At 37.1% G+C, this 25,217-nt stretch overlaps 3 protein-coding genes and 1 long non-coding RNA gene across 17 annotated transcripts in view; 2 read left to right on the forward strand and 2 right to left on the reverse strand.

Annotated features, from left to right (window-relative positions):
- Positions 1 to 8,911, forward strand: part of na (sodium leak channel non-selective protein na) — a 39,025-nt gene extending 30,114 nt beyond the window's left edge. For 3 of the 6 annotated variants that reach the window (XM_090168792.1, XM_090168788.1, XM_090168790.1), the window contains exons 25-38: positions 893 to 1,013; positions 1,228 to 1,326; positions 1,942 to 2,142; positions 2,591 to 2,785; positions 2,855 to 2,923; positions 3,418 to 3,660; positions 4,629 to 4,758; positions 5,753 to 5,874; positions 6,010 to 6,057; positions 6,271 to 6,380; positions 6,464 to 6,623; positions 8,106 to 8,303; positions 8,367 to 8,463; positions 8,538 to 8,911. In XM_090168792.1, the coding sequence (XP_090024918.1) occupies positions 893 to 1,013; positions 1,228 to 1,326; positions 1,942 to 2,142; positions 2,591 to 2,785; positions 2,855 to 2,923; positions 3,418 to 3,660; positions 4,629 to 4,758; positions 5,753 to 5,874; positions 6,010 to 6,057; positions 6,271 to 6,380; positions 6,464 to 6,623; positions 8,106 to 8,303; positions 8,367 to 8,463; positions 8,538 to 8,719 (1,975 nt within the window). In that variant the 3' untranslated portion in view covers positions 8,720 to 8,911. The remainder of the gene's footprint in view (positions 1 to 892; positions 1,014 to 1,227; positions 1,327 to 1,941; positions 2,143 to 2,590; positions 2,786 to 2,854; positions 2,924 to 3,417; positions 3,661 to 4,628; positions 4,759 to 5,752; positions 5,875 to 6,009; positions 6,058 to 6,270; positions 6,381 to 6,463; positions 6,624 to 8,105; positions 8,304 to 8,366; positions 8,464 to 8,537) is intronic. The other 3 variants (XM_090168791.1, XM_090168793.1, XM_090168789.1) reach the window with 2 other exon arrangements.
- LOC149953189 (uncharacterized) lies at positions 8,075 to 12,122 on the reverse strand. Of its 2 annotated transcripts, XM_090168797.1 has the most exons (4): positions 11,834 to 12,122; positions 11,678 to 11,750; positions 11,399 to 11,608; positions 8,075 to 10,369 (listed from the first exon to the last, which is right to left on the reverse strand). In XM_090168797.1, exons 1-4 carry the CDS (start codon positions 11,845 to 11,847, stop codon positions 8,930 to 8,932), a joined length of 1,737 nt encoding a protein of 578 aa, XP_090024923.1. In that variant the 5' UTR covers positions 11,848 to 12,122; the 3' UTR covers positions 8,075 to 8,929. The 2 variants fall into 2 exon arrangements, with proteins under 2 accessions (XP_090024923.1, XP_090024924.1); XM_090168798.1 differs by lacking the exon at positions 11,399 to 11,608 and having other exon boundaries at positions 11,834 to 12,118.
- Rubicon (run domain Beclin-1-interacting and cysteine-rich domain-containing protein rubicon) lies at positions 11,986 to 18,029 on the forward strand. Of its 3 annotated transcripts, none has more exons than XM_090168796.1 (10): positions 11,986 to 12,161; positions 12,613 to 13,677; positions 13,735 to 13,794; positions 13,866 to 13,982; positions 14,043 to 14,302; positions 14,990 to 15,063; positions 15,134 to 15,285; positions 15,880 to 16,093; positions 16,148 to 16,395; positions 17,430 to 18,028. In XM_090168796.1, the coding sequence occupies exons 2-10, from the start codon at positions 12,687 to 12,689 to the stop codon at positions 17,555 to 17,557; spliced, it is 2,244 nt and encodes a 747-aa protein (XP_090024922.1). In that variant the 5' UTR covers positions 11,986 to 12,161; positions 12,613 to 12,686; the 3' UTR covers positions 17,558 to 18,028. The 3 variants fall into 3 exon arrangements, with proteins under 3 accessions (XP_090024922.1, XP_090024920.1, XP_090024921.1); XM_090168794.1 differs by lacking the exon at positions 11,986 to 12,161 and adding an exon at positions 12,207 to 12,531 and having other exon boundaries at positions 17,430 to 18,029; XM_090168795.1 differs by lacking the exon at positions 11,986 to 12,161 and adding an exon at positions 12,207 to 12,531 and having other exon boundaries at positions 12,613 to 13,674; positions 17,430 to 18,029.
- A 3,231-nt stretch (positions 18,030 to 21,260) lies between these two features.
- On the reverse strand, positions 21,261 to 23,057 carry LOC149953191 (uncharacterized). Of its 6 annotated transcripts, none has more exons than XR_016480083.1 (8): positions 22,939 to 23,057; positions 22,786 to 22,873; positions 22,452 to 22,709; positions 22,322 to 22,384; positions 22,179 to 22,269; positions 22,010 to 22,119; positions 21,863 to 21,949; positions 21,261 to 21,805 (listed from the first exon to the last, which is right to left on the reverse strand). It is a non-coding gene; the product is annotated as an uncharacterized LOC149953191 (long non-coding RNA). The 6 variants fall into 6 exon arrangements; XR_016480082.1 differs by having other exon boundaries at positions 22,179 to 22,272; XR_016480081.1 differs by having other exon boundaries at positions 22,179 to 22,475; positions 22,557 to 22,709.
- Positions 23,058 to 25,217: the final 2,160 nt, after the last annotated feature.

Genomic DNA, 25,217 nt, shown 5'->3' on the forward strand with positions numbered 1-25,217 from the left:
GAATGGAGACAAAATTTCCCCAACGTATTGCCAAAAAAACGCTTTTTTGGACTGAATTTAAAGACTGGCTAGTTTTCTAGACCGAGGCTTAGCTAATAATATAATATATATTAATTTTCATACACATCCTTTTGATAACACAAAAAAAAATTAAAGTATTATTATTATATGCCTTTATTATTTTAATTTGACATATTTTGTAGTAGTAGAGGTATTATTTCAAGAATAACGAGTAATTTTCTTCTCCAGTTAAAGGGACTCCAAAGTTCGGTGGCAAAAAAAAAGAAAATTGAGCATGCTTTTCATTCCCCCAACCCCTCACTCGGCCTTGGCCGAGGCGGGCTGAGTCAACCGTAAATTTCGCACTTTACTGGCTTTACACACATTTTGCCACCGAACTTTGGAGCCCCTTTAAAAGGCCATCCAAAGTGTGGTGGATAGCTACGTGGCAGAATCTGCTCCAACTACACCGGAACAATGAAGCTAATTATACTTTGGCGTTTGTACGCCAGCGCCATGGGCTGACTTTCTTTGAACAAGATCACGTTACTTTTCCTCCATTTCGCCAGCGTCGCGTTGCCGTTTGAGCAGATTCTGCCACTTAGTTTTCCCCACATCACTTTTACGCGCGAAATCTCAGTAACTTTCCGTGGGACCGTGGCACGTGTTAATGAAAACGCAACTTGTTTTACGAAGTCAAGTTCACCAACAAATTTTGTTGAAAAATGAAGGCTCGCGTGAATAGGCATTCGTCTCTGAAGCCTTTTGTGACTGCGTTATAACTATATTGATGTCGCTTAATTATTTTCTGAGTCACTGACGTTTGCTTTTTTTAACCCGCACCCCGACCCGGCTACCTCAAATGGGCTCACCTTTTTCTATGTGGAAACAGGGCTAATCCCAGAAGGTTTAATTTCGACAGTATTGGCAGCGCTATGTTGGCTCTGTTCGAAGTTCTCTCCTTCAAAGGTTGGCTTGATATCAGAGACGTTCTACTCCTAAGGCTTGGGGCAGTAAGTTCAATCTAGCCAGCCACGACATTCAGATCACCTCTCCTCATTCATACATATATGTTGATAATCCCACGTACTAATTTGACGTATTGTGCCGTGCATTTTACGTTGTAGATCGTAGCTATTACTTCTCACCTATTTCTGCTCTTCCGTTTTTCTCATTTAATCAGGTTATCGATCAAAATGTCTAATTTTGTTATGTAAATTTCGATAGGTCCACGCAGTTTACATCCATATTTTTGTTTTCCTGGGCTGTATGATTGGGTTAACACTGTTTGTAGGCGTTGTCATTGCAAATTATAGCGAGAATAAGGTTAGTTACAACCCAAATTTCATAGTTTTATTAGTGTATAAGCCTAAGTATGACACTAAACGACAATGAAGGTTAATGATGGTCTGTAGTGGAGTGATTGCGTGTTCGGAACGCGAAATTCGTCAAACGCAACCCTGTTTGACGTGTGACTAACCCTAGTAACGGTTCCCTATTTCCATTGGTCAAAAATCCTCTCACAACGCCAAAGAATTTTTTTAATCAAAAGAAAAACCTTAGTATTACTGTACCCTAATTTAACATAACCTAACGTAACCTAACCCTAATGAACCAAAACATTACTAAAACGTTGGCCTAGTAAAATAGTTTCACGAATTTCAAAGACCCAGGGTAGGAAAACCGATGAAGTAATCAACCGATAACGTAAACATAATTTATGTTGTTATTGGAGAAACTCAACTATCATTAAAAAATTACGTTTGAAGAACAGAACGTGTCATACTTATCGCTTTCATGTTACTTAAAGGGACTCCAAAGTTCGGTGGCGGGCAGAGTCAACTGTAAATTTCGCACTTTACTGACTTTACACACATTTTGCCACCGAACTTTGGAGCCCCTTTAAGTATAAGTAACTAATAGTATGTTAATCAACCTTAGGGTACAGCTTTATTAACTGTTGACCAAAGACGATGGTGTGACCTCAAGAAGAGGTTGAAAATCGCCCAACCTTTACATTTACCACCTCGACCGGATAACCATCGAATTCGAGCCATTATTTACGACATAACTCAGAATTTATCCTTCAAGAGATTTATTGCCAGTCTCGTCTTGGCAAATAGCAGTTTGTTGTGTGTTAGCGTAAGTAATGAGCTTTTGATTTAAATAAATTTGCCGATAATTAACCGATAATCTACCGATAATTAACCGATAATCTACCGATAAGTAACCAATGATTTACCGATAAGTAACCAATAATTAACCGATAATTTACTGATAGTTTACTGATAGTTTAGCGATAATTAACCGATAATATACTGATAGTTTACCGATAGTTAACCGATAATGTACTGATAGTTTAGCGATAATTAACCGATAATTTACTGATAGTTTAGCGATAATTGACCGATAATTTACTGATAGTTTAGCGATAATTAACCGATAATTTACTGATAGTTTTCCGATAATTGACCGATAATTTACTGATAGTTTAGCTATAATTTTTAATTAACCGTTAGTTTATTGATATTTTGTCATTAACGTACTGATAACTAACCAATAATTAACCGATAATTTATATATTACACAGTGGAACTCTGACCAGAAACATACAATACCATTGGCTACAGTTTCAGCAGTTTTCACTATGTTATTTACAATCGAAGTCGTTATGAAAGCCATTGCGTTTACCCCGAGAGGTTACTGGCAAAGTCGACGAAACCGATACGATCTATTCGTTACTGTCATTGGTGTTATTTGGGTTGGGACTCACTTTTTGTTTATGGTAGGTCTCTGAATACGGTTCCATTATTTTCTATGGTATTATTCTTACTAAATTGTCATCATCGTTTAGAATGATTTCAGCAACTCATTTGGCTTCGTGGTTGTGATATTAAGATTTTTCACTATCACTGGAAAACACGTACGTATCAGGTCCGTAAAGGGAATATAACCTCATTACGGAAGCGTACAAACATTTTGGGCATTACCTCAACAACGAACCACTAAGCAACATAAATATGCCAGTTAGACGTAATTATATTATATTCCCTTGAATAAGCCGATCCTACTGACTACGTTGGTAAAAATATAATACATGCTCAACCGACTATAAGTCCTGTTGTAGCAGACGAAATATTTCAATTACAACTATCGCCATCTCTAAATTTGTTGCTGAACCACCATTTAGCACACAACGGTTTCCCCCTTTCCATAAAAACTTGTTTCTTTTTTTTTGGCCACCGAACTTTGGAGCCCCTTTAATGCCATGGCCGACCTATACGCGTAACTATGGCAAAGAACACAAGCCACACCCAATAAAGATGACGCCACATTACTCGCTCGCTGGTTGTTACGACAGGGTGGGATCCGGCTGATTCACTTTGTAACACGGCAATTAACGAGTTGTTATTTCAGGCCACTTTGAAAATGTTGATGCTAACTGTCGTAGTTTCGGTGTATAAAAGTTTCTTTATTATCATGGGCATGTTCCTGCTCATTCTTTACTATGCCTTAAATGGCGTCATTCTCTTTGGGACCGTCAAATACGGAGAGAACATTGGCCGGCAAGCCAATTTCGACAACGCCCTCAGTGGAATCGCCATGTTGTTTCGTATCGTCACTGGAGAAGATTGGAACAAAATTATGCACGACTGCATGGTTCATATACATTTCACACTCTATAACACCAGAAGTTTATTATAAACCCCTTTCGAATGGAAGTATCCATGGGCCAATAAAAGATTTCATCCGCGTGAAACAAGGTCTCATTGAATTTTGTTCAATGGAAATATTAAACAGATGCATACTTATGAGTAATTATGTTACATATGATAATTGTTATAAGAATGTAATGAAGTCATTAGGTTGATACTTTCCGTTCTGGAACAGAAAAGGTACACTTTTTATCCCAAATAAAATTACTGGTCTGTTCCGGTATAAAATATTGTCCAATAATCGCTTCAATAAAATGTTGAAATAATGGAAACTTTTAACCAGGGACCTTTTTTGACATATTAAGGCTTAGCAACAAGCACTATATAAACTGTAACTTGCAGGTCCTGACTCCCAGAAATATTACTTCTTGGCGATTTACTTGAAGCTGTTTTATTTAAGCGCCAATTGCAGCAAGGATTAGGGCTACAGTTGTACAAAGAAGTAATTGGATTGGGTCGTTTGTAAAGTCATAGTCGTATGCATAAAAAACGAGCTGTTCTATTGTTGTGCCAAAAGAATAGCTTAATTTAGACTAAAAAATATATATATTTAGTCTCAGAACAGGTGAAAAGTATTTAGTATCCACAAATCCACTTACACTGTTTGTAAATAATTTTACCCCGGATATGTTACTCCAACCCCAACTTTTCGCGAGGACAGAATTGGAGTAAATATGACACTACTTACTCCACCTCGAAATCTCAGATCACGCTCAAAAGTATTCGCCTACTTCATCAACAATTGATTAGACCAAAGCACGGCCCTGCATTATCGTGAAGTGATTTCGTTAGTCATTACGCGTTTTTAACTTATGCTTAATAAGGAATTAGATACTTCTATTTGAAGGGGATTTGTGATAAACTTCTGCTTTGATGCGTTAAGAGTTGTAATTTCATCTTATATACTCGTAGATAAGTCCGCCTTATTGTACCGAAGGCGGGAACTACTGGGAAACCGACTGTGGCAATTTCACTGGTAGCTTGATATTCTTCTGTTCGTTTTACGTTATCATTACTTATATTGTGCTAAATCTTTTAGTGGGTAAGAATAACTTTAAAAATGTCAGCAGAATCGTTGTATGGAGAGGTCAGAGCACGAGCGTACGGCAAATTGAACCCCATTCGCTACGAGTACAGTAGTCACTGACTAGTGGGGGTAAAAATGGGGGTATAAAAACAAGAAAGACAGCCAACAGTTTGCTTTACCAGTCAGAAATTAAATAGGAATTTATTATCACTTGAGTTACGTGACTTTGGTCGATCACAATTTTTTTTTAAATAAAATGGGATTGATGAATGATAAATTTATGATACGCCAAATTCGCTATTATTTATGAATATTTAGGTACATTTTCCACTAGTCAAATTGACTAGTGAGCCCCCAGATTTCGATTAATTTTAGTAGTCAGAGCATTTATTTTAGTAGTCAAATGCAATGACTAGTGTATTATATCAAGCCCTGGCTCCTGGTAGGGAAAACATTACAGTTGCGTGTTACCATCTAACGACCGCCAATGGAACTCATATGGTTTTCACCGCGAAAATTATAATATACTGAATAAAGACTGTACACTACGACGCGCCATCTATTGAATATTAACATTTAATTATATTATAAAATCATTGTTTCAATATTAGGATATTATAACAAATAATTAAGGAGATAAAATAATTACATTTTTACCATAAACTAATTTGTTTTCTATAATTTCTTATATTTAGTATAGATGGCGCGAGACAGCAAAGATATTTACCGTACCTGAAACTGACGAACGAGTTACACAAAAAAACCGAGAATACGCTGACCTCTCCTCAAACAGATCCTGAAGTCCGAGGGGTCGGATACTTGCAATTATTTTGTACGGGATTTCGGGATTTCGTAGAGATTTTGGCGATTTTATCATTACTTTTTGAAGTGATTTTGGGATTTCAATGTTAATTAACCATAGAGAGAGTTAAAAGATTTTGGTAAATGTCCGACCCCTCGCTGAAGTCACTAGCTATTCATTGTTTAACAAATCGTTTCTGTTCCGTAGCTATTATTATGGAGAACTTTTCTTTATTTTACTCGAACGAAGAGGACGCTCTTTTGAGCTACGCCGACATTCGTAATTTCCAAAATACTTGGAATATGGTTGATATGCAGCAAAGGGTTTGTGTAATAATCGAATCTTCTAACTTTAACTGTGGTTTTAGTGCACTAACAAATATCCCGTAGCAATCACTACTTTAAATTAATACTAACATCTATGACAAACTGGCCCGGATTTTTTTCGTTTTTCTTCCAATTTAGGGCTTAATTCCGGTGCGAAGGGTCAAGTTCCTGCTTAGATTATTAAAAGTATGTCTCTGCCTTAAAGGGCCACACAATCGTTTGAACTCCAAGAGGGTTGGAGAAATCTCAGAATTTAATTGGTATCATTTTCTACCACGAGATACGAAAGGGGAGGAGCTACTTGTAATTCGGGACGAATTTTTCAAATGGTTCTGTGGCCCTTCAATCGAAACAGGATTTAAATCGATAAAAAAGTAATCGAATATGTTTAAATAACAGGGTCGTTTAGAAGTAGATCCCGAAAAAGATCGGTTACTTTTCAAACACATGTGTTACGAGATGGAAAGGCTACACAACGGGGAGGATGTGACGTTCCACGACGTTTTAAAGTACATATTTACTCGTTAAACCCTTCTAGATTTAAAGATTAAAACTTTTATTTACTTCTGGTAACGCGTTTGTTTTGTTACAGTATGCTGTCCTATCGCTCCGTGGACATTAGGAAAGCGCTACAATTGGAAGAACTTCTGGCCAGAGAAGAACTCGAATATATCATCGAAGAAGAGGTGGCCAAGCAAACTATACGTCAATGGCTGGATAAATGTCTTCGGAGAATTAAGGCCGCTAATCGGGTAAGCGGCGTCGTCAGGGTTTTTATATGGAGAGGTCAGCGCAAACGCGTATCTCTGTCTGTGTGTCACAAGCGTAGCCTACTCCTTCGGCGGGTACAAAGATGGCAAAATATCATTGTCTCGACACGCCATATAACGACCGCGATTGGTACTAGTATGCGGCTGAGCACCTTTAAATATGGTAGATTACATAAAAGCTGTACCCTGCGTTGCGCCATCTATTGAATTTTAACATTTTAATATATTATACAACGAAAACATTATAATACTAAAAGTCATTAAAGGGAGTATGAACTAATTCGATAAATCACTACGACTCTAAAAGTAACTATAGAGCCAATCATCCCTGGTGACAGAATTATTAAATTAATTAATATTAGCTTCATCCCCATCCCATTTATGTATTTGTCATATCTCAAAGGGAAACCTAGTACCGCGAAAAAAACCCGCTAAGTCTCGGTTGTAGTGTAAATTGCCGGGTTTATCCCCAGACACTTATTTTTCTACGAGTATATCAATTTACAAAGCCATATCTCAAAGGGTACTGCGTAAAACGTTTCGGAGCCTAATACGTCGCATTTTCATTTGACGGATAAAAACCCACCTTTGGTTATTAAAAACGGTGCAGCACTGACGTGGTTATATAGAAGCAACTAATAACGAAACAAGGAAACCCCAATTAAATCTCTAGCAAGTACCATTAAAGATAATTTTATGTTTAGCGGGGAAACATTCGGAGCTAGTGCTGCTACTCTGTATTCACTTACACAGGGTTGCCACAAAATTTTGAGATTCAAATTCCATGACTATTCCCTGTTTTCCCTGACTTTTTAAGGCCAAATTTTTATTTTATATTTTACTTTTATCAGAAGTTAATTTTAATGAACTTATATTTCAGTAAAAAGGTTATTGCAATGTTGAAAAAATTAGCCAAACTTTTAAGGAAATAAATTATAATCATAGAATTTGTCATAGATCTGGTCTAAAAAATAACCTTAAGAAAGTGCCAAGATAAAATTGAATTCCCTGACTTTTTACAAATTCTAAAAATTCCCTGACATTTCCCTGACTTTTTAGGTCCATTCTTAAATTCCCTGACTTTTCCCTGATTTCCCTGGCGTGTGGCAACCCTGTTACATCACCACCACCACCGCCAACAACAGCATCGAAAATAACAGTCTCTTTCCCTTTATAACTAATGGTATTAAGTAAAAAATTCGTTGATCCATTATGAATATGGAAGTTCGTACTCCCTTTAAGAAGTCATAATAATATCAGTACCATAAAATAATAATTTTTATGTTTGGGTACCAGTGTAGACGGTGCTAAACAACACAATTATATTTTTACCCGGCTTTTAACTGACGAACGAGTTGCACGAAAAAAAGTGCGCGCGAACCTCTCCACAAAAGATCTTGTCGTCATTTATATTAATTAAAACCACGAATGTTGCGATAAATTAAATACCATTTTATTTATCAGCAAAAGGAACAGAACAGTTTAATTAACAGTTTAAGGGCCACGACAGAGGCCCTGTTGGCGGGCACCGACTTAATTATGGTCAAACAACCCGCGCAAATCGACACCAAAGAAGACAAAGAAACGGAGGCGGCGGCCACGGCCATGAGGCTGCGTAAAAAGGCCGGTATGCCTGGAAGATCAGACTCCATATCCTCCCAAGTAAATACTTGCCACTATTAACACTTTTCCTTTATCGATCTCATTATCGATATAACTTAAAAGGGTGGAAGAAAGTTTCTGGTGCCGTCGTTATCAGACAGCGTCGCCAGAACGGACAAGGAACGATATCCTGTTAAGAAATGGAACACCAGGCAGCCTGGTACAAGTTTTGTTTGGGGTATTTTATAATAAATTCAAATTTAAACCGATCTCTTTTGGGGTGGTTTGTTAAAGGATCCAAAGGTCTTCCTGACCTTAGCGAAGGTAGCGAACTATCGTCGCCGACGTTGGAAGAGGATGACGACGAAATGACCAGGGCCATTATGCCCAAGATGGCGTCCGTCGTTGGCGACGTACACGAATGGTGGTCGAGTCAAGTCACTTGCGTCAGCGATTCCGACTCGGAAGAACTTTGAAGTTGCTTTTATACTTCCAAAAACAAAAAAAAAATTGTTCTTCTATCTTAAAAACAATATATATTATAAATGAATTGTAGTTGCTGTATCAGCACCAGATTACGTTTTTTTGTTGGGACGTTTAATGTTTAGACCAATGATATATACATATTTATCATTGAATGAAATAAATTGACTCTTTTTACAGTTAAACCGTAATTTTATCAAAGTTTATCTTCTCCGATCAGTACTTTTAATGTTCGAATTTCGTCTCTCGTTCGATCTATCGCGAAAATTTCTACTTCTAGCATCTGGTGATCTTCGTCTAGGATCCGGCGATCGTGCTCGAGGGTCGGGTGATCTTCGTCTAGGATCCGGCGATCGTGCTCGAGGGTCGGGTGATCTTCGTCTAGGATCCGGCGATCGTGCTCGAGGGTCGGGTGATCTTCGTTTAGGATCCGGTGACCGTGCTCGAAAGTCGGGTGATCTTCGTTTAGTATCCGGTGACCGTGCTCGAAGGTCGGGTGATCGTCGTCTAACATCCGGCGACCGTGCTCGATTATCGGGCGATCGTCGTCTAACATCCGGCGACCGTGCTCGATTGTCGGGCGATCGTCGTCTAGGATCTGGCGACCGCGCTCGATTATCGGGCGATCGTCGTCTAACATCCGGCGACCGTGCTCGATTGTCGGGCGATCGTCGTCTAGGATCTGGCGACCGCGCTCGATTATCGGGCGATCGTCGTCTAGGATCCGGCGACCGCGCTCGATTATCGGGCGATCGTCGTCTAAGATCTGGCGACCGTGCTCGAGGGTTGCGGTTTCTGTCATTGGAACGATCCCGGAATCTCCTGTCGTCCAATCTCTCCCTCGATGGCGGTCGTCGGTCATTCGAACGATCGCGGAATCTTTGGTTTCTGTCATTTGGTAAGTATCTGTCTTTGGATCGGTTTCCCCCACGATTCTGCAACTTGTCTAAGGATCTATCTGTAGGTTTCGGGTCAAAATTTCTTCTATCTCTGGAGTCTTCATTTCGCCTATCGTTCCTGTCCCTGAAGTCATCGTTTCGCCTTTCATTCCTGTCCCTGGGGTCATCGTTTCTCCAACCCGCGGTTCTTTCCTTCGAATCCCTATTATTCGACCTGTAATTGGCTCTGATATTAAAGTCCTTCTTTTCGCTACCGTGACGGAAACGCTCCACATTGTCGTCAGATCTATTTCTAGGACTGTCGCTCCTGGCTGTTCTGTTATTCGAGTCGTCATTGGATGGTCTATTTCCTTGTCTAGGAGGATTGGCCAGGTGCACTTCGTAACCTGGGTCGTACTTCTCCTCCTTGACCTCGACCACTTTCTCGTCTTCCGATGACGAAGAGGAACTGGACTCGTTCGAGCCACTACTCGATACTTTACTCTTCTTGGACTTCTTCTTCTTACGGTCTTTGGACTTTTTCTTGTTCTTCTCTTTCTTTTTCTTCTTCCGTTTCTTCTCGGAAGTGGCGGTTTCCTGCGGTGGGTTAATAATCTCTATTTCGTCGTCGTCTACCTCCTGATTTGGTATTTTGGGCGCGCAACCTTCTGTGTACAACGATTTAGTGATTTCATCATCGTCTTCTCTTTCTTTTGGAGGCTTGTAATTTTCCACGTGATCTACTCGAATCGTTCTTCCTACAATCTGAAATAAACAAGTAGGTTGAATTCTTGGTTTCAGTATACAGGTTCTACCAGAAGACCTTATGAACGTCGTTCAAAGATAGTCCTTCATAAGTAGAACCAAGAAATTATATATATCTACACTTGGAATGTATAAAATAAAGTTCCATTAACCCTGTGTTGCAGAGACTACATCAAATGTAAGACGCAACACACGTTCTCAAAATTCATTGGCTGGCCACTACGGAAAAAATGGAATACACTAATTCTGAAAACAAACCTACCAGAAAATGGATTTAAGAAACCCAGATTCGTTCTCAAACTGACATACTTGAATAATTTATAATATTCTTCACTAAACTGTCTAGTTAAGCATAAATTCACGTGTTTAAAAAAGAAAAAAGGGTAAGTGAAACAAGGCCTAATAATAAATGGATTTTATCGTACTAAGGTGCGAGCAAAGACCTCCACAGTAAACAACGCCCATTTCTATGGGAATCATAAGGATCACCACAATCTTCCTTCAACATTCCAAGTGTTTACATATATAACTTCCTAGTTCTACTAGGGAGGGACTACCTTTGAATTATGTTCTGTTCATAAAGGGTACCTTGTGGAAAAGTAAAGTTACGGATTCTATTTTAAGGCAAAAGTTCAATGTCATTAATGTTAGCTATTCAATGTGATAAAAACCATTAAAAACTCTTTAATGCGGAGGGTAAGTAATGTATTATCTTAATTTTTAGCCTATGCATAAGTGGACCAACTGCAAAATGCCCTCCCCCTATTTTCCTGCAAGAGATGCTTTCGAATCCATTTTAAAAATATAGCATCTGACTAGATCCGAGGTTTTAACAAAGCAGTAGTGTTACATCAGTATCATTAACAGTGCTTTCTCAAAAAAAGTTATCTTCAAAGAAGGAACAAGAACTAACATGGGTGATGTAGGAGGATATTGTACTGTTATGACTCTATAGATTAAATTATACATAATTTTGGACACTATCCAAATACTATGCTCCTTAGCCCTAACCCAATGGTATAATAATACCTTAATGCCATTAAAATTATCAACGGCTAGGATTGTACTCTTCTGATTTTCATAGCATAAGAAGCAAAAGCCTTTAGATTTTCCACTCTTTTTGTCACGAATCAAATTAATATTAACAATTTCTCCCCATTGAGAGAAAACGCAAATAATGTCTCCTTCTGTAAGGTCATAAGGAAGGCCTCCGACAAACACCCAAGCGCTGTTTTTATACTGGAAAAATATTAAATTTAATAAGGTGCAGCCATTTAAACAAGAATTATTTTAATTTGATAAACCTACTTGATTATGCCAAGAGACTTTAGCTCCCAGTGCAATTTCTCTCTCATTTAACTTTGTTATGTTTTTTACATTCCTGAATAACAAAAATTTTAAAACATTTGTCAGTCACAGTTAATACAGATTAATGATGAATTAAATTTCCTTTAAATTACTTACGTTAAGGGATTCATGATTGACACACGCTTCCCTAAGCCACATGAACTTTGACTTTCTTTACAATCACGAAATTTCTGAATATCTGAATTTCTTGCAAATACATATCTTTATTAAAATGCACAGTATTAGGACAACAGTTCATTACGAGAGTACGGCACTCCTTTCGCGGAAGTAGTTTGAGTATTGTGTATTTATGAAAAAAGTAAACATTGGATTGAGTAAAATAAGCTACTTAAAGCGAAATGAATGAAATGGTGGACTTCAATCCGAGACAAGCGTTGATTATTTTCTAAGATAAGCAGTGTGTCTCTGTTGTTGGAAGAATATAGTGAGAACCTTTCAATATCGTTGTTGTTGTTGTTAAGGAATTTCTTTATCTAACATACATTTAGGGGGAGTAACAAAAAAGGCCGGGTTTTTCGTTTGTGGGCCTTGGTTACTAATTTCTGCCCCCCCTTTTCTCGCATGCCTCTCAAAGCCAGCCCCTTAAAATTCCATACGTAGGCAAATTATTAACGTTAATGGCAAACATTAAATGCCATAAAGTGTTCATAAATATATATACCCCGATTATTAAATTTTCGCCGGGGTAAAAAATGTTTTTATAATGGGTGAATTCCTTACTTTTGAGTGGGTGCAATCTGTTTTTGTTAACAGTATAGGGCTTGATGGCTATCATTATCCGTTTAGGTTATCAGGTATTGTTCAAGTGTGGGTGTGAATAAAGCCAAACAAATTATAAGATTTTAGTGTTGCTATTTCCTTCCCTCCTGTTTTAGGTATTTCGGAGTACAACTTAAAAGAGGAATGTGTTGTTGAACTTCGGGATGATATTTCTAAACTTAGTAGAAAAATGCAGGAAGGAAATAATGCCAATCATTCAGACACAACTTGTCTTCATTCTACCAAAGAAACTCCCATTTCTGTCAGACGAAAAATATTAAGGAAAAGTAGTTTAAGAAAATCTCTCCGGCACAAATCTTTGGAGGAATATTCTAGCAGCTCGTCGCCCGAAGTTTTCAACGATAAAGTACCTGATCCTGTAATATGTAAAAACTTAAGTCAATACGAGATTACCAAGGAAGATTCCAAGTCTTTGTTTTTGGATAATGATTTTAGTCTAGGAAGAAATCGTCATATTCAACGTTCTTTCAGCGAACCTGCTGGTTTCTGTGATATACATGTAGAGGATGTCTCAACTTGTTCAAAGCATAATGAACAACAATCTGTTGCAAACTTAAATGAAGATAAAGAAAATTTTCACGTACAAATACCTATAAATGATGGAGAATTGCCCAAATTAGCCGAGCCTAATATGACTGAAGCCAAAAAGAAAATTATCCGTCATGTTAGATCAAGATCTGATGTTCCTATATCAATTACCCATAGAGAAGGTGGAATTACGCCAGTTATAGAACCATTTAAATCTTGCAATGATCAAACTAAAAAAGCAAACCCAAATATTGAAGATGAAGGCAACCGGCGTAAAAGCTTGCTTGAAGAAGGCTGTTGTTCCGTTGCTCCTCAAACCGAATGCTTCTTCCCTCAGCCTCACAAGGGTCAAAGTTTAACCAGTTTTCTTTCGTCCGAAGATTTCCACACCTGTGCTGAACTAGATAAAGAAAATGCCCATTTTTACATTTCCGAAGCACTCATATCAGCTGTTGAACAAATAAAGTGCAACCAATTGTTACAAAGGGCGGAGGAAGAAAATGAGGATGAAAGTGATGAAGAAATTTGTCACCTAAAACAGAGAATTAGGATCCGTAGACGAGAAAGACAGCAGGAGAAAGCTGTTAAAACTAACATTAACCTACTTAGTGACGGAAAGACTGATACAGGTAGTGAGTATAAAATAAATTTTCTTAATTAAACATTAAAAAATGTGAGTTTCTTTAAAGCCACTACTAGTCAGAGTGCTTCCTCACCTCGAAGTTCTCCGTATTCTGAGCATTCTAATTGTAATAATTGCTTTTTTAAAAATACTTTTTCAATTTCTGTGAAACTGAACATAAATAAAAATATTTTGTAGATTCAAGCTCAGGTACGGATGATATAGATGAACTAGATATATCAGATCCAAACAACTCAACACTGATTTCGATACAAGAAAAAGGGCTTTCTTTGTCTATGGCTTCTTTATATTCTGGTAGATTTTCATAATCAATTTTTTTTTTCCATTTTGAAGATTTTTTACAATTTCTTTAAGATGCTGATATTAAAAGGTTCAAATCCAACTCCGAGGAGTTGCAGAGGCCTAAATTTTCTCCAGAACCACCACAAATACCAGTTTCAGCCGAGATGGTGGCTCTGTGTTTATTGAGAAAGTTTTCAGAGAAACAGCTACCAAAAGCTTCCGATCTAGAATGGCTCGTTTCTGAGCAAGATGCCCCTCAAACACTCCTTCCATTGCCAGATTCCTGGCCCGTCTCTCCTGATGAAGTAGATGAAGAAGTAAACCCTCATAGAGTAAGTATATTTTATATAAAATCCCTTTTTTAGGGGTGTGAGTATATTATTTTTTGGTTTTTGAGTCAAGCTCCAAATGCTTGATTATTGAGCTAATTCGAGTCAAATCGTGGGAAAGACGCCCTCAAGTCGTGGAAAAATGGTTGTGTCTTATTAGAGTCCTAAATTTATCTCTAAGCCTTAATTTTTTTTAACTATTTAATGATAGTTTACCACAAAAATTTTAAACATTTAATTTCCAACATCAAAAAATAATAGTTCTTTTTATAAATTTATCTACACTTGCCGAACTTGTTTTTATGTTGCTCTTACGTCACGATTTCATAGCTTTATTAGAATAGTTTTGACATGTGTGTTTGCACGCGCCCTAAGCGTGCGCTCATAATATTACCAAAGTTAATGTTCTGACGTAGTAGCTATTTTCCAACAATAAGGCCACATTAATTTATAAAAACACCTATTGGTTGAGCTTGATCAAAAAACCTTCATCACTTAACTCAAGTGCAGATCAAGTAATATATAGGCCTTGGCAGTACTGGTTTGAGCCCTAGAAATAACAGTTTCGGAATTAGGTTTGAGTGTTATTGAACTCTGATTCGTAACTGCTATTTCTAGGACTCGAGTACTCGCACACCTCCACTTTTTTTTTAATTCGTAAGCTTTGTGTAAATACTGTCTTCTTTACAGACTAGGTTAAGAGGAACTGTCGACTGGGCGCCTCCCAGGGCGCAAATTATCTTTAATACTCATCCAGAAACTAGGTAAGAAACAACAAAAATTTGTACAATCATTGAGCTGAATAATAATTAGTGTTTATTTTCCTTTGAATAGTCGAAAAGCTGTTGTGATGAAGCAAAAATACCGATGCGCAGGGTGTGGAATGAGAATTGAAAAGGGATACATTCATAGGTTTAGATACTGTAAATATCTTGGAAAATATTTCTGCCAGTGTTGCCATAGCAATAGCATGGCCATTATACCAGGTAAAGAACTTGACCAAGCCGTTTTAAAGCAAGTGGTGGTGGCTACAAAAACAGCTTGGATGCTTTTCCCTATTACGCGAAAAACATCCCATATAGTATCACCAACTATCGTAACTGCAACATGAAATATTATTTTGTTAAATTGAGAAGATGTTTATTTTAATTTACTTTTAAAATGTTACGAATGTGTTAAATTCAACAGACTAGTCTTGACTTGAATAGCAATGCCACATGCTCCATTGCAAATATACAACCAATATTTAGTCCACCGTTCATAAAACTTCAAAAATCTCAACCAATCTAAGCTAATACACTAAATTGTAGAAGCTGCCAAAAATGGCATCTATCCTACCATCCAGGAACTGACGAGCCGCCACCTACTTTTAGACTTGGTTTTTTTGCGAAGTTTATTGTGGCGCCATTTCTTGCAATTTTCTGAAAGCAAAAATGAGAGAAAAGGCAATTATATTTTAAGCATTTGTCTTTTCTTATAATAGATGAAATGAAAACTATAGTGCTTACACCAAAATACTAAAGTGGTGTATTGACCTTTATTATTGAGTTTCTAAAATTATGAATGCTCTCGTTTAATAGGCCATGTTCTTCAAAAATGGGATTTTAGTCGTTACTACGTATCAAATTTTTCAAGAGATCTTTTAGAAAGAATGGATGGGGATCCTTTATTTAATATTATGGACATTAACGCTTCCCTCTTCAAGAAAAGTCGCCCCCTGAATTCATTCCGACAGTGCCGGCTGCAGCTTTTATCCTTAAAAGATTACATCAGAATGTGTAAAAATGCAAACGAGTAAGTTTTATTTATCATTCGTTAGCTGGTTTTTATATTTTGTATCATATCTAGTCTCCAGAAAAGTATCGAACGTCTTCCATATTATTGGGTAACAGAGCCAGAAATGTATTCCCTTCAAGATCTCTTTCAAATCCGAACTTCCAAAATATCTGATGAACTGAAACAACTAACTCTCGCCTGTGTAAAGCACGTACTGGCTTGCAAATCGTGCAATTCTCTAGGTTTTATATGCGAGAATTGCCACCAACCAAATAGCATTATCTTTCCCTTCCAACTAAATAATGTCGTCCAATGTAAAGGTAAGGTATTAATGCCTAAAATACAGCCTTAGATAGGGGTGTGCGAGCACTCACTTTAATCGAGTGAGAGTACTCGGCAGTGGCGGACTGGGTCTAATATTTTTAACTGCCAGAAGACAAAGGGCCCCAGCTTTAACCACTATAACGCTATCATGTTTGAGGGGCCCACTTCATGAACGGTCCGTGGGGCCCACCTGCCATCGGGCAGGCTCACTCTATGGCCAGTCCGCCACTGGTACTCGGCTCAAAACTTGATAAAAGCCTTGTCCAGAAACTCGCTTAACTTTAGAGTTTAAAATTTGTCCAAGGTTAAACCAGATAAAAACTTGTTAAGCAGTTTTCAAATTACCGAGTTTCAGGGCTATGCGAGCACTTTTTTAAACCAATTACTCGAATCAAATTAGAGTACTCGGATCGAAAGTGGAAAAAATCTCCAGTATTACGTCATAACACTCCACCAATTAGGGCTCACTAAAAACATTCGACGTCATACTTAATCTGCTACAGGTTTTTTCATTGCATCAGGTGACAGATTTCAAATTTTGAATTGTTATGTGATGTTTAAATCAGCTAGCATTTGCTGTGTCTGACTGTCCTTTTAAGTTTTACTTTTGGTTTCAGAAATAAAATAAAATCATTCGCGAACTCCGCTGATTGTCATTTCATGGATTAAACACTTAATCCATGGTCATTTCTGATTAATTTTGTTAGAAAATAAAAGTTAATATTTCTTTCAACCTGTCAACTTTAACTTAATAATTAGTATTACAAGTTACAAGTAATCAATTACAGATGAAAGTTAAAAGCCTAAAACTCATTAAGAATTTTAAAACTTGTTAAGGGCACGAAGCTTAGAAAACGGGTTATTTTAAAACTCTTAAACTTGCTAGGTTTTTCAAACTCGAACTCTTACTCGATAAGAAAATTTTTGAAAACTCTTAACTCGACTCGGTAGTCAAAAATTGATACTCGCACACCCCTAACAGCCTACATCATTAATTCAGCAACGTATAACTTATACATTTGTGCTTCAGATTGCGGAGCCTGCTTTCATAAAGAGTGTCATGTTCCAAATCAGTGTCCAAAATGTGCCCGAATACAATTAAGAAAATTGAAACTCAAAGAAGCAACAGTTCTTTTTAGCAGTGACGATGAATCATAGGTTAGGTTAGCTCACAAATTAAAGATCTTATGTGTACGTTTTTTATCATTGTCATTATGAGCTAGATTGATCGGATTACAATTAGTTGTCAGAGCTGGGTTAAGCCAATATAAGATATATTTTCAAAAATATTGGTTTTTATATGTTCAATATTCTTTGTATAAAAAAAGTTTAATAAAGTAAGTTACGAACGATATTCGTTCACTTCCGTAAGCAGTATCAAAGTGTATATATTAAACCAAAAGTCATTTGTAAATAATTAGTTTGAAAGTATGCAGCTTCTCAAGTTATTAGAGTATTAAAATCCGTTAACCTTATTTGCTATCAAATTAACATTTATATATTAAGTTATATTTTATTTTTATTGTTGGATTGTAAAGATAATTTTTACGTTTTAATATGTTTTGTGCCAATGTGCCTAACCTTTAAACATTTGTATTTAAAATGGTTTAAAAACTACAAGGAAAAATATGTTGTTTAAAGCTCTAAATAATTTTCCTAATAAAATAATATAAATATATTACATGGTATATCATTATCAACATTTTCAGTTTGAATAGATGTACTTCTGTAAACAGGTACCCATCAATGAAAATGCAAAACAAAGGTTTTGGTAAATTTTGTAAAATTAATAATTTTAATAAACCGTTTATAAAAATGCGTAAAATATCTCTGTATGCATAATCGTTAAACTTTAAATGGAACTACTTTTGGCTACAGCATGTCCACTAGAATATGGACCAGGGCGAATATCTTCAAAACAGTTTTGGGTAAGAATTCGAAATTTTTAGGTGATGCCAAAAATATCTCGTGAACCGTAAGTGTTAGAAAGTTCGATCCAATAGGTGCTTAAATAAAACATCTTCCCAGAAATTGCCAAGAAGTAATATTTCCGACAGCCAGGACTCATAAGTTATTATTTATATAGTGCTTGTTGAAATATTAGAAAGCTGGAAACTTTCTCGAAGGTTTTTTGCTAAGCCTTAACATGCCAAAAAAGTTCATAGAAATAGAAATTAGACTAGAAGCACGATTGGATCGGGCGGGGACGTACCAGCTAGAAGGCTGCCATCAGAGTGGAATCGCAATAGTCGCGCCATCTCATAGAAACAATTTAAACTAAATAAGTAAATATGGTCACGTGGAATAACATAAAACAGATCGTAGGCAACGTATTAAAAACTTTTTTTTATTTATCTGACATTATATTAAGTTATTTAAACAGCTTTAGGAAAATCATAAAAATCTCAAGAATCTACTATATCTACCGTGTCACCCTTAAAGTCCCACCTTAACTTTGCACAATCATTGTAAGTCTGAAATACCACAAATCATCACAGTTAATAACAAAATTTTAATTATTTTAGTGTGGTTTAAAATATGCCTACATGAGATTCCAAAATCTTGGTTTCAGTTAGGAGCAACAAACACAACACCCCACACAAGGAGAACGCAACCTGTCAAAAGTCGTGGATTTTCTTGTGTACGTTTTTCATTGGCTAGACGCATTAGCGCCTGTTGCCGTCGGAAGTGGAAAATTCGGAAATTATCTTCCCCCCGCCCGCCCGTAAAACGTTCAGAGTAAAAGCTCGTGACGCTCGTCCAATGAAATTCGTACACAACCCTTCGTTAGCGTGTTTAAAGGCTAGCGGCGTTCTCCTTGTGTTTGTTGCTCCTAGCTTTCAGTGTCTTTTAAACTATCACCAGTATTAGTCAAGTCAAATTGAGTGGTTTCACTTTTTCCGTAAGTTTTCTGAAATAACCTCGGATAAATAGGGATATGCTTTGTTCTGGAATAGATATTTTTGGGAGCTCTTTCAAATTCTTGTTTTAATAAAGAATTATTCATATTTCAGTTAGTTTTTTTATTTCAGAATGTATAGGGTAATTTTTACTTACTTGCTTTCAAATGGTGCCTTCCATTTTGAAAGTAAATTTCATCCGGCAGAAAATGTTTACTACACACAAAGTCATATGAAGTAATTGAAAATGAAGTCGAATTTTCGCGATTTAACGCTAAAACCCATTTCCTAGTAATTCAGCATTTCTCAGAGGAAATCTTAGTGTAAAAAAAATCTCTTATTCCGAGATTATTATAAAATATTTACTATAATATTACATACTTATGAAAAGATAATTTTATTTCTTTCCCAGATCTATCTTTACAATGTGAAAAAGGGCAGTTTGTAACCATTTTTGCGGATATGCTTTTAGACGCAAAAGTTTAAACACGAAGACCGCCGCTGCGCACGACGTGATGCGCAGTGGATCACCTTTTTTTTCCCTCTTCGAAATTCGCGTCGTAGACATGGCGACAATGTTTAATGCGTTTGTCAGATGGCGCGTACATCGCGATTCCACCCTAATGTCAGCCTTCTAGCTCGCCTGTTTCCCTTGGGATTGGCGGAAAGGGCAGTGCTTCTAGTCTAATTTCTATTTCTATGAAAAAGTTACCTGGTTAAAAAGGAAACACTTGTTGCATACCGTACTGCAAAAGTAATATGTTTAGTCACGGTCAACTTTGATCACGCGCTGTTCGCGCTACTACGGCCAACACATTCGTCGAAATTCCGCGAGCAAGGATTTTCCCCCTATAAACTGTACTATAATGTGTAGGAGGTCAGCGCCACGCCACGCTCGGTTGTTATATTGACTTCAATGTAAAAGCTATTCTAAAAATAATAATCCGCTAGGGGCGCTGACGTCATACACATCTTTTGCTCATAGGTTAACACAGAAACGTCAACGAATGAGATGGCCGCTGTAGCGCGAGAAATCAAAGTTGGCCGTGGTTTAGTTCTAAAGGAATGAATTTTCATCTTTTTCCAAAAGATAATTTTATACGAAATGAATTAACTCTGCCTCCATGAGAAGCTTTAAAATTGCCCGGTATTATAAAAATATTACATATAATTTTAATTATTTATACCATAAGAGCATGAGTAATTATGTTTCATATGATAAGAGGATGATAATAATAATAATATTATCTTTTTATACTTAGTTTTAGTAACATTATATATTTTACCTTAAAATATATTATCGAAAATTAACATTAGTATGTTCCTTATACACGTGAGCCGACGCGTTTCTTATCTGACCCAAAATTCTCATGAGGGCAAAAACGCGTCTCCATTGGCTTAAATATGACTTTTTTGGCTAGCCATTCTAACCGTTTAACCGACCGACCGGAAATAGCTCCTTCCCAGATGAATTTGGAGAGGGGAGTAAAAACCGAGTTACCCGAGTATCTTTTATTGAAGCGTCCATTAGAAAAGTGTTCCCCATAGACATAGGAACTATACTTATACCTAGACGGAGTATTGCAGATTCTGAAGGCACTAGCTTTTTGTGCCCGGTTTTCAGTCCCACGCGCGTCTCATGTGTGATATGGACAAAATTCCGTGGCGCCACCAAATCGTTTGGTGGAGAATGGAGAAACTATAAAAAGCGGAAAATTCTAATGCTGGACGCAAAAACGTATTTGCTTACCGAGACTTGTAAAAATTGTTTAATTTTCGAAAATAAAGTTAGTTTTTGGTAAAATACAACGCGAAATAAAATATTTTACGTAAATTTAAACTTCAAACAATTGAAAATGGTACAAACTTGTGTGGCTTCCAATCGTCAAAGTCGGTCACCAAAGGAAAAAATAACATTTCACAAGTATTTCTTGTTTTTATCATAACAATTTCAGGTCTTTGTTTAAAACCTTGTATTGTCCATTTTTCACAATAAAGATTACCTCAATCTAACTTAAACTTGTGCTCAAAATATCTTAAGGCAATAAATCGATTGAACTTAATACCCGGAAAGTATAACTTTGTTTGTGGAAAACACTTTAAAGAATCAGATTATCATATTGGCAAAAACGCGAAAGATCTCACGCGGAAAATTCTTAAGGAAGACTCAATTCCTTCGGTTTTTGCAAGGGGAAAAAGTGATCTAACATTCACCTTAAAAAGTTATCAAGGAAATTGAACAACATTTAATGTAAATATTTAGAAATTCGAATGGGCATATATTGCCATCCTTCAGAGGTATCAAGAATATGAAGGATTAACGTTGGCTAACAAATTATCAAAATTTCATATACAGTTTAAAACTCAAAAAATGAAAGTCAACTTGGCCGCACAAACAGTTAGCAGTTCTGTGGCAAAAAGGATAGAATTTTTGAAAGAGGCTGGTGATCCAGTGTTTCAAAGAAGCGGGCCAACATCTAAATTTATATCAAAAATTGATCGGTATCTACAAAAAAACAATTTTTAAGCAACTTTTCTCCACAATTTTGTCACCGTATCTTACCTCACTGTCCCTTGCAGTTTGTTTGAGGTATTGAACTCTCGAAATCCATGGGCTAAAGGTTACAAGGCACCAATTCGGCTTTCCAACCTTGAAATAACCAAATGTTACATAATGAAGACAAAAGAACTTCTATTCAATTTAACAGACCTGGAAGGCAACTTGATTTTTTAAAGCCAACAGCCATTATTGGTTTTGGTGTCACAATTCACAGTGTTTTGGACATTGGAGAGAAGTACATTGTTCCCCCTGATGGACCACTGAAGTATATTTTTTAAAATACCAGATTTTGCAAACAATTGTTTATTTTTTAAGGTACCTTTTAACTTAAAAACTTTCGCAGGACCATTTAGAGTTATAGATTCGTCAGCGAGGAGGTTGGAACAACAATCCTACTTGTAGAAACTTCACTGCTGCATACAAAAACACGTTGGCCACTTAATTGCTTTGGACAACACTCACGTTCCAAATTTGTGCATGGTGCCAGTTCCAACCAACGAACTTAGAGTTATTAAAGAAGAATCTCTAGAGGAAGAAATGGATGACTTTATTATGTTTCTTACTGATGAAACATCAACATCCAACATCTTACGAGAAAACATAATCCGTTATATGGCTGGTTTTGTTGTAAAGAAATTACAAAAAGAATTAAAATCCGAAACATGTTTACACGCTTTAGACGAAAGGCATTCCTCACTATCAAGTCATAGCTATGTAAAGGGGGATCCAACCAAACTTCTTCTCCTTTTAAAGGACAATGGTGGATTATGTCATCCGACAGCTAGTGTTCTCAAGATTTGTAGCTTGACCGAGAAGGCAGTGAGATACTTTGGATCAATTCAAACTGTGGCTAAAAACATTGACTTAAAAATAGAATGTTTGGTTCTGCGCCAGTTAGTAACGGACAATATTTTTCCAACTCTTACTGAACACATGTTTGATGACGAACTTGGATCACAACACCACGTTAATGTTTTGATGAAAAAGATTATCAAAATATACGTTAACATAAGGCTGAGGAAAATAAGCAGAGACATAAACAATCAAATGAAGAAAGAAGCTATTCGAAAAAGACTCACCAAGCTAATACTTTTTCAAGGGCAATAAGAGTTCTTTAATCCTTTATCAGTGTGTGTAGAATCCCTTCCACAATTATACCTCCCTTTTACATCCTTTGATTGCAATGTCAATAGCCAAATACTCAGACAATGTTTATTTTTATTCCTATTATCATGTATTTCTGCTATTATTTATATTAATATTGAAACTAATATATTCATAAGTATTACATTAACAGATAAATATCATTAATATTTACTCACATTTCATTATATAATTTGGAAATTTATTGGTACATTCCTCCATACTTCCTTTGTTTACATCTTACAGCTGACTTACTTTTTTTAGTATAGTCAAGGCTATAGCCTAGGTATAGTTAGCCGCGCGTAGACGCCGTAGGCGGCGCCACGTAATTTTGTCCATATCACGCATAAGAAAGCGCCATTGCTCAAAACCGGCCTCAATTTCGTAGATCCAGCAGTTTGTCTAGGTATAAGTATAGTTCCTATGTCTATGGTGTTCCCTGTCACATTTTATGCCTTCATAACGTGAACATGATCGAATTCGACCAATAGTAAGTCGAGGAAAATTTACCAAAATCACAAAGGTCTTAAAAGGGAAAATTGTAAGACAGCGCTAATAACTCCAAAACAAGTCGTGCTACATTATTGAAATTTGCTAGACCATCGCATCATGGTAGGAGATTTTAATATTCGGAAAATTGTATGACCTTGAACCATGTCTTCCGATATCTCAAAATGACAAAAATTTATATATTTCGTTTTACCTTTGTACATCCGATCACTAAGCCCTGGAGCACCGTTTGACCCTTTATATTGTTCGCCTCGTAATAGGCGCTTAAATAAAACCTCTTCAAGGAAATCACCAATAGAGTAGTATCGCTCTGTAGCTTTGGGCTATGGCCACCATTTTGAGGGCAGTTTTTTATCTATAGGAAAAAGCATGTGTGACGTCGACATACGTCACGCCGATATTACTCTATAAGTAATATTTCCAGGAACTAGGATCTGCAAATTACGGTTCATATAGTACTTGTTGAAATAATGGAAACTTTTCACCTTTAAGCATATGTAACATAATTACTCATAAGTATGCCACTGTACCTTTATTCCATTCAAAAATCTTCACTAACGGTTTGTTTCACCACGAACTAGTAAAAAGGTGGACTATGTTAGATTTTAACATTTTTATTCATCCTAGTAATTTTGGGAGTCACACTATTGGCTACTAACATATTTATTTAAGCCAATGGAAAACCTCTAAATTGAGAAGGAATTTTTTGCGTCGAAATTTTAGACAGCCCAATGTAGCTATATTGAAATTCATAAACTCGCTTGGTTTGTGCGGATGAAGTTAAATAATGAGTAGTTTAGAAAAATAAAACGTTGGGGAGAGAATGACCTATACGGTTCGGTTCAGAGATCACTTTCTGAAAATGGAACAAGTCGTCGAAGTGGGACATTCCACCAGCATTTTTGAAACCCATTCCAAGCTTAGAAGAGTTAGGCCTAGGCTCAAAAGAATCTGCAAAGACTCCAAACTTGTAGATGCACCAGAAAAGCTCAACCTGAATTTCAACTATTTTTTCAATAAACCTGCTTATTGTATTTGACAATGCAATTTTTTTTTAGAACCTGAGTCTCCGAAAACTTCATTAAAGCATGGAGGAATAGTAGAGGAGGGGAAAGGAAATAAGGCGCTAAATCCGGTAGCGTAGTGCCAGTTCGAGGTGGGGAGAAAAAAAGGGGGGAAAGTCGGGGGGGGGGGGCAGAATAACAATAGTAGCGGGGATTGGTGTATATAGCAACGAGGCCTTCACACCAGGCGCACAGGGAGAAAAGTCCACGAACAAACGTTATTTAGAAAGAACAAACGCGCTGAAAGTTATACACATCAGAAAAATAAATACAAAAAGAACAATAATCATAATCATCGCGGAAAAGCTTTACGAAGAAGTTTACAAGTGTCCAAAATCACATCTTGCCAACCCGCGTGAACGGCGGTGAGGACACCCACCACGGAGTCCGGGAGACCCCGCGCCTGGAGCGAAAGGTAGAGATTCCGCCGAGGGGTCGCGAAGGAGGCACACGCGAACAGGACGTGTTCGGCGTCCTCTCGTACCGCACACCGAGGGCAGGAGTCCGAGTTCCGAAGCCCGAAACGATGAAGAACCGCCTTTGTGGGAAGTCTGCCACAACCAAGCCGCGCGAGAAGAGTGTCCTCCAGTCTAGGAAGTTGAACGGCCAGAACGGCTCGAGAGTCAGGGTTAGGCTTCGCA

The sequence above is a fragment of the Leiobunum rupestre genome, chromosome 3 (genome assembly GCF_980474605.1).
Source record: "Leiobunum rupestre chromosome 3, qqLeiRupe1.1.hap1, whole genome shotgun sequence".
NCBI lineage: Eukaryota > Metazoa > Arthropoda > Arachnida > Opiliones > Sclerosomatidae > Leiobunum > Leiobunum rupestre.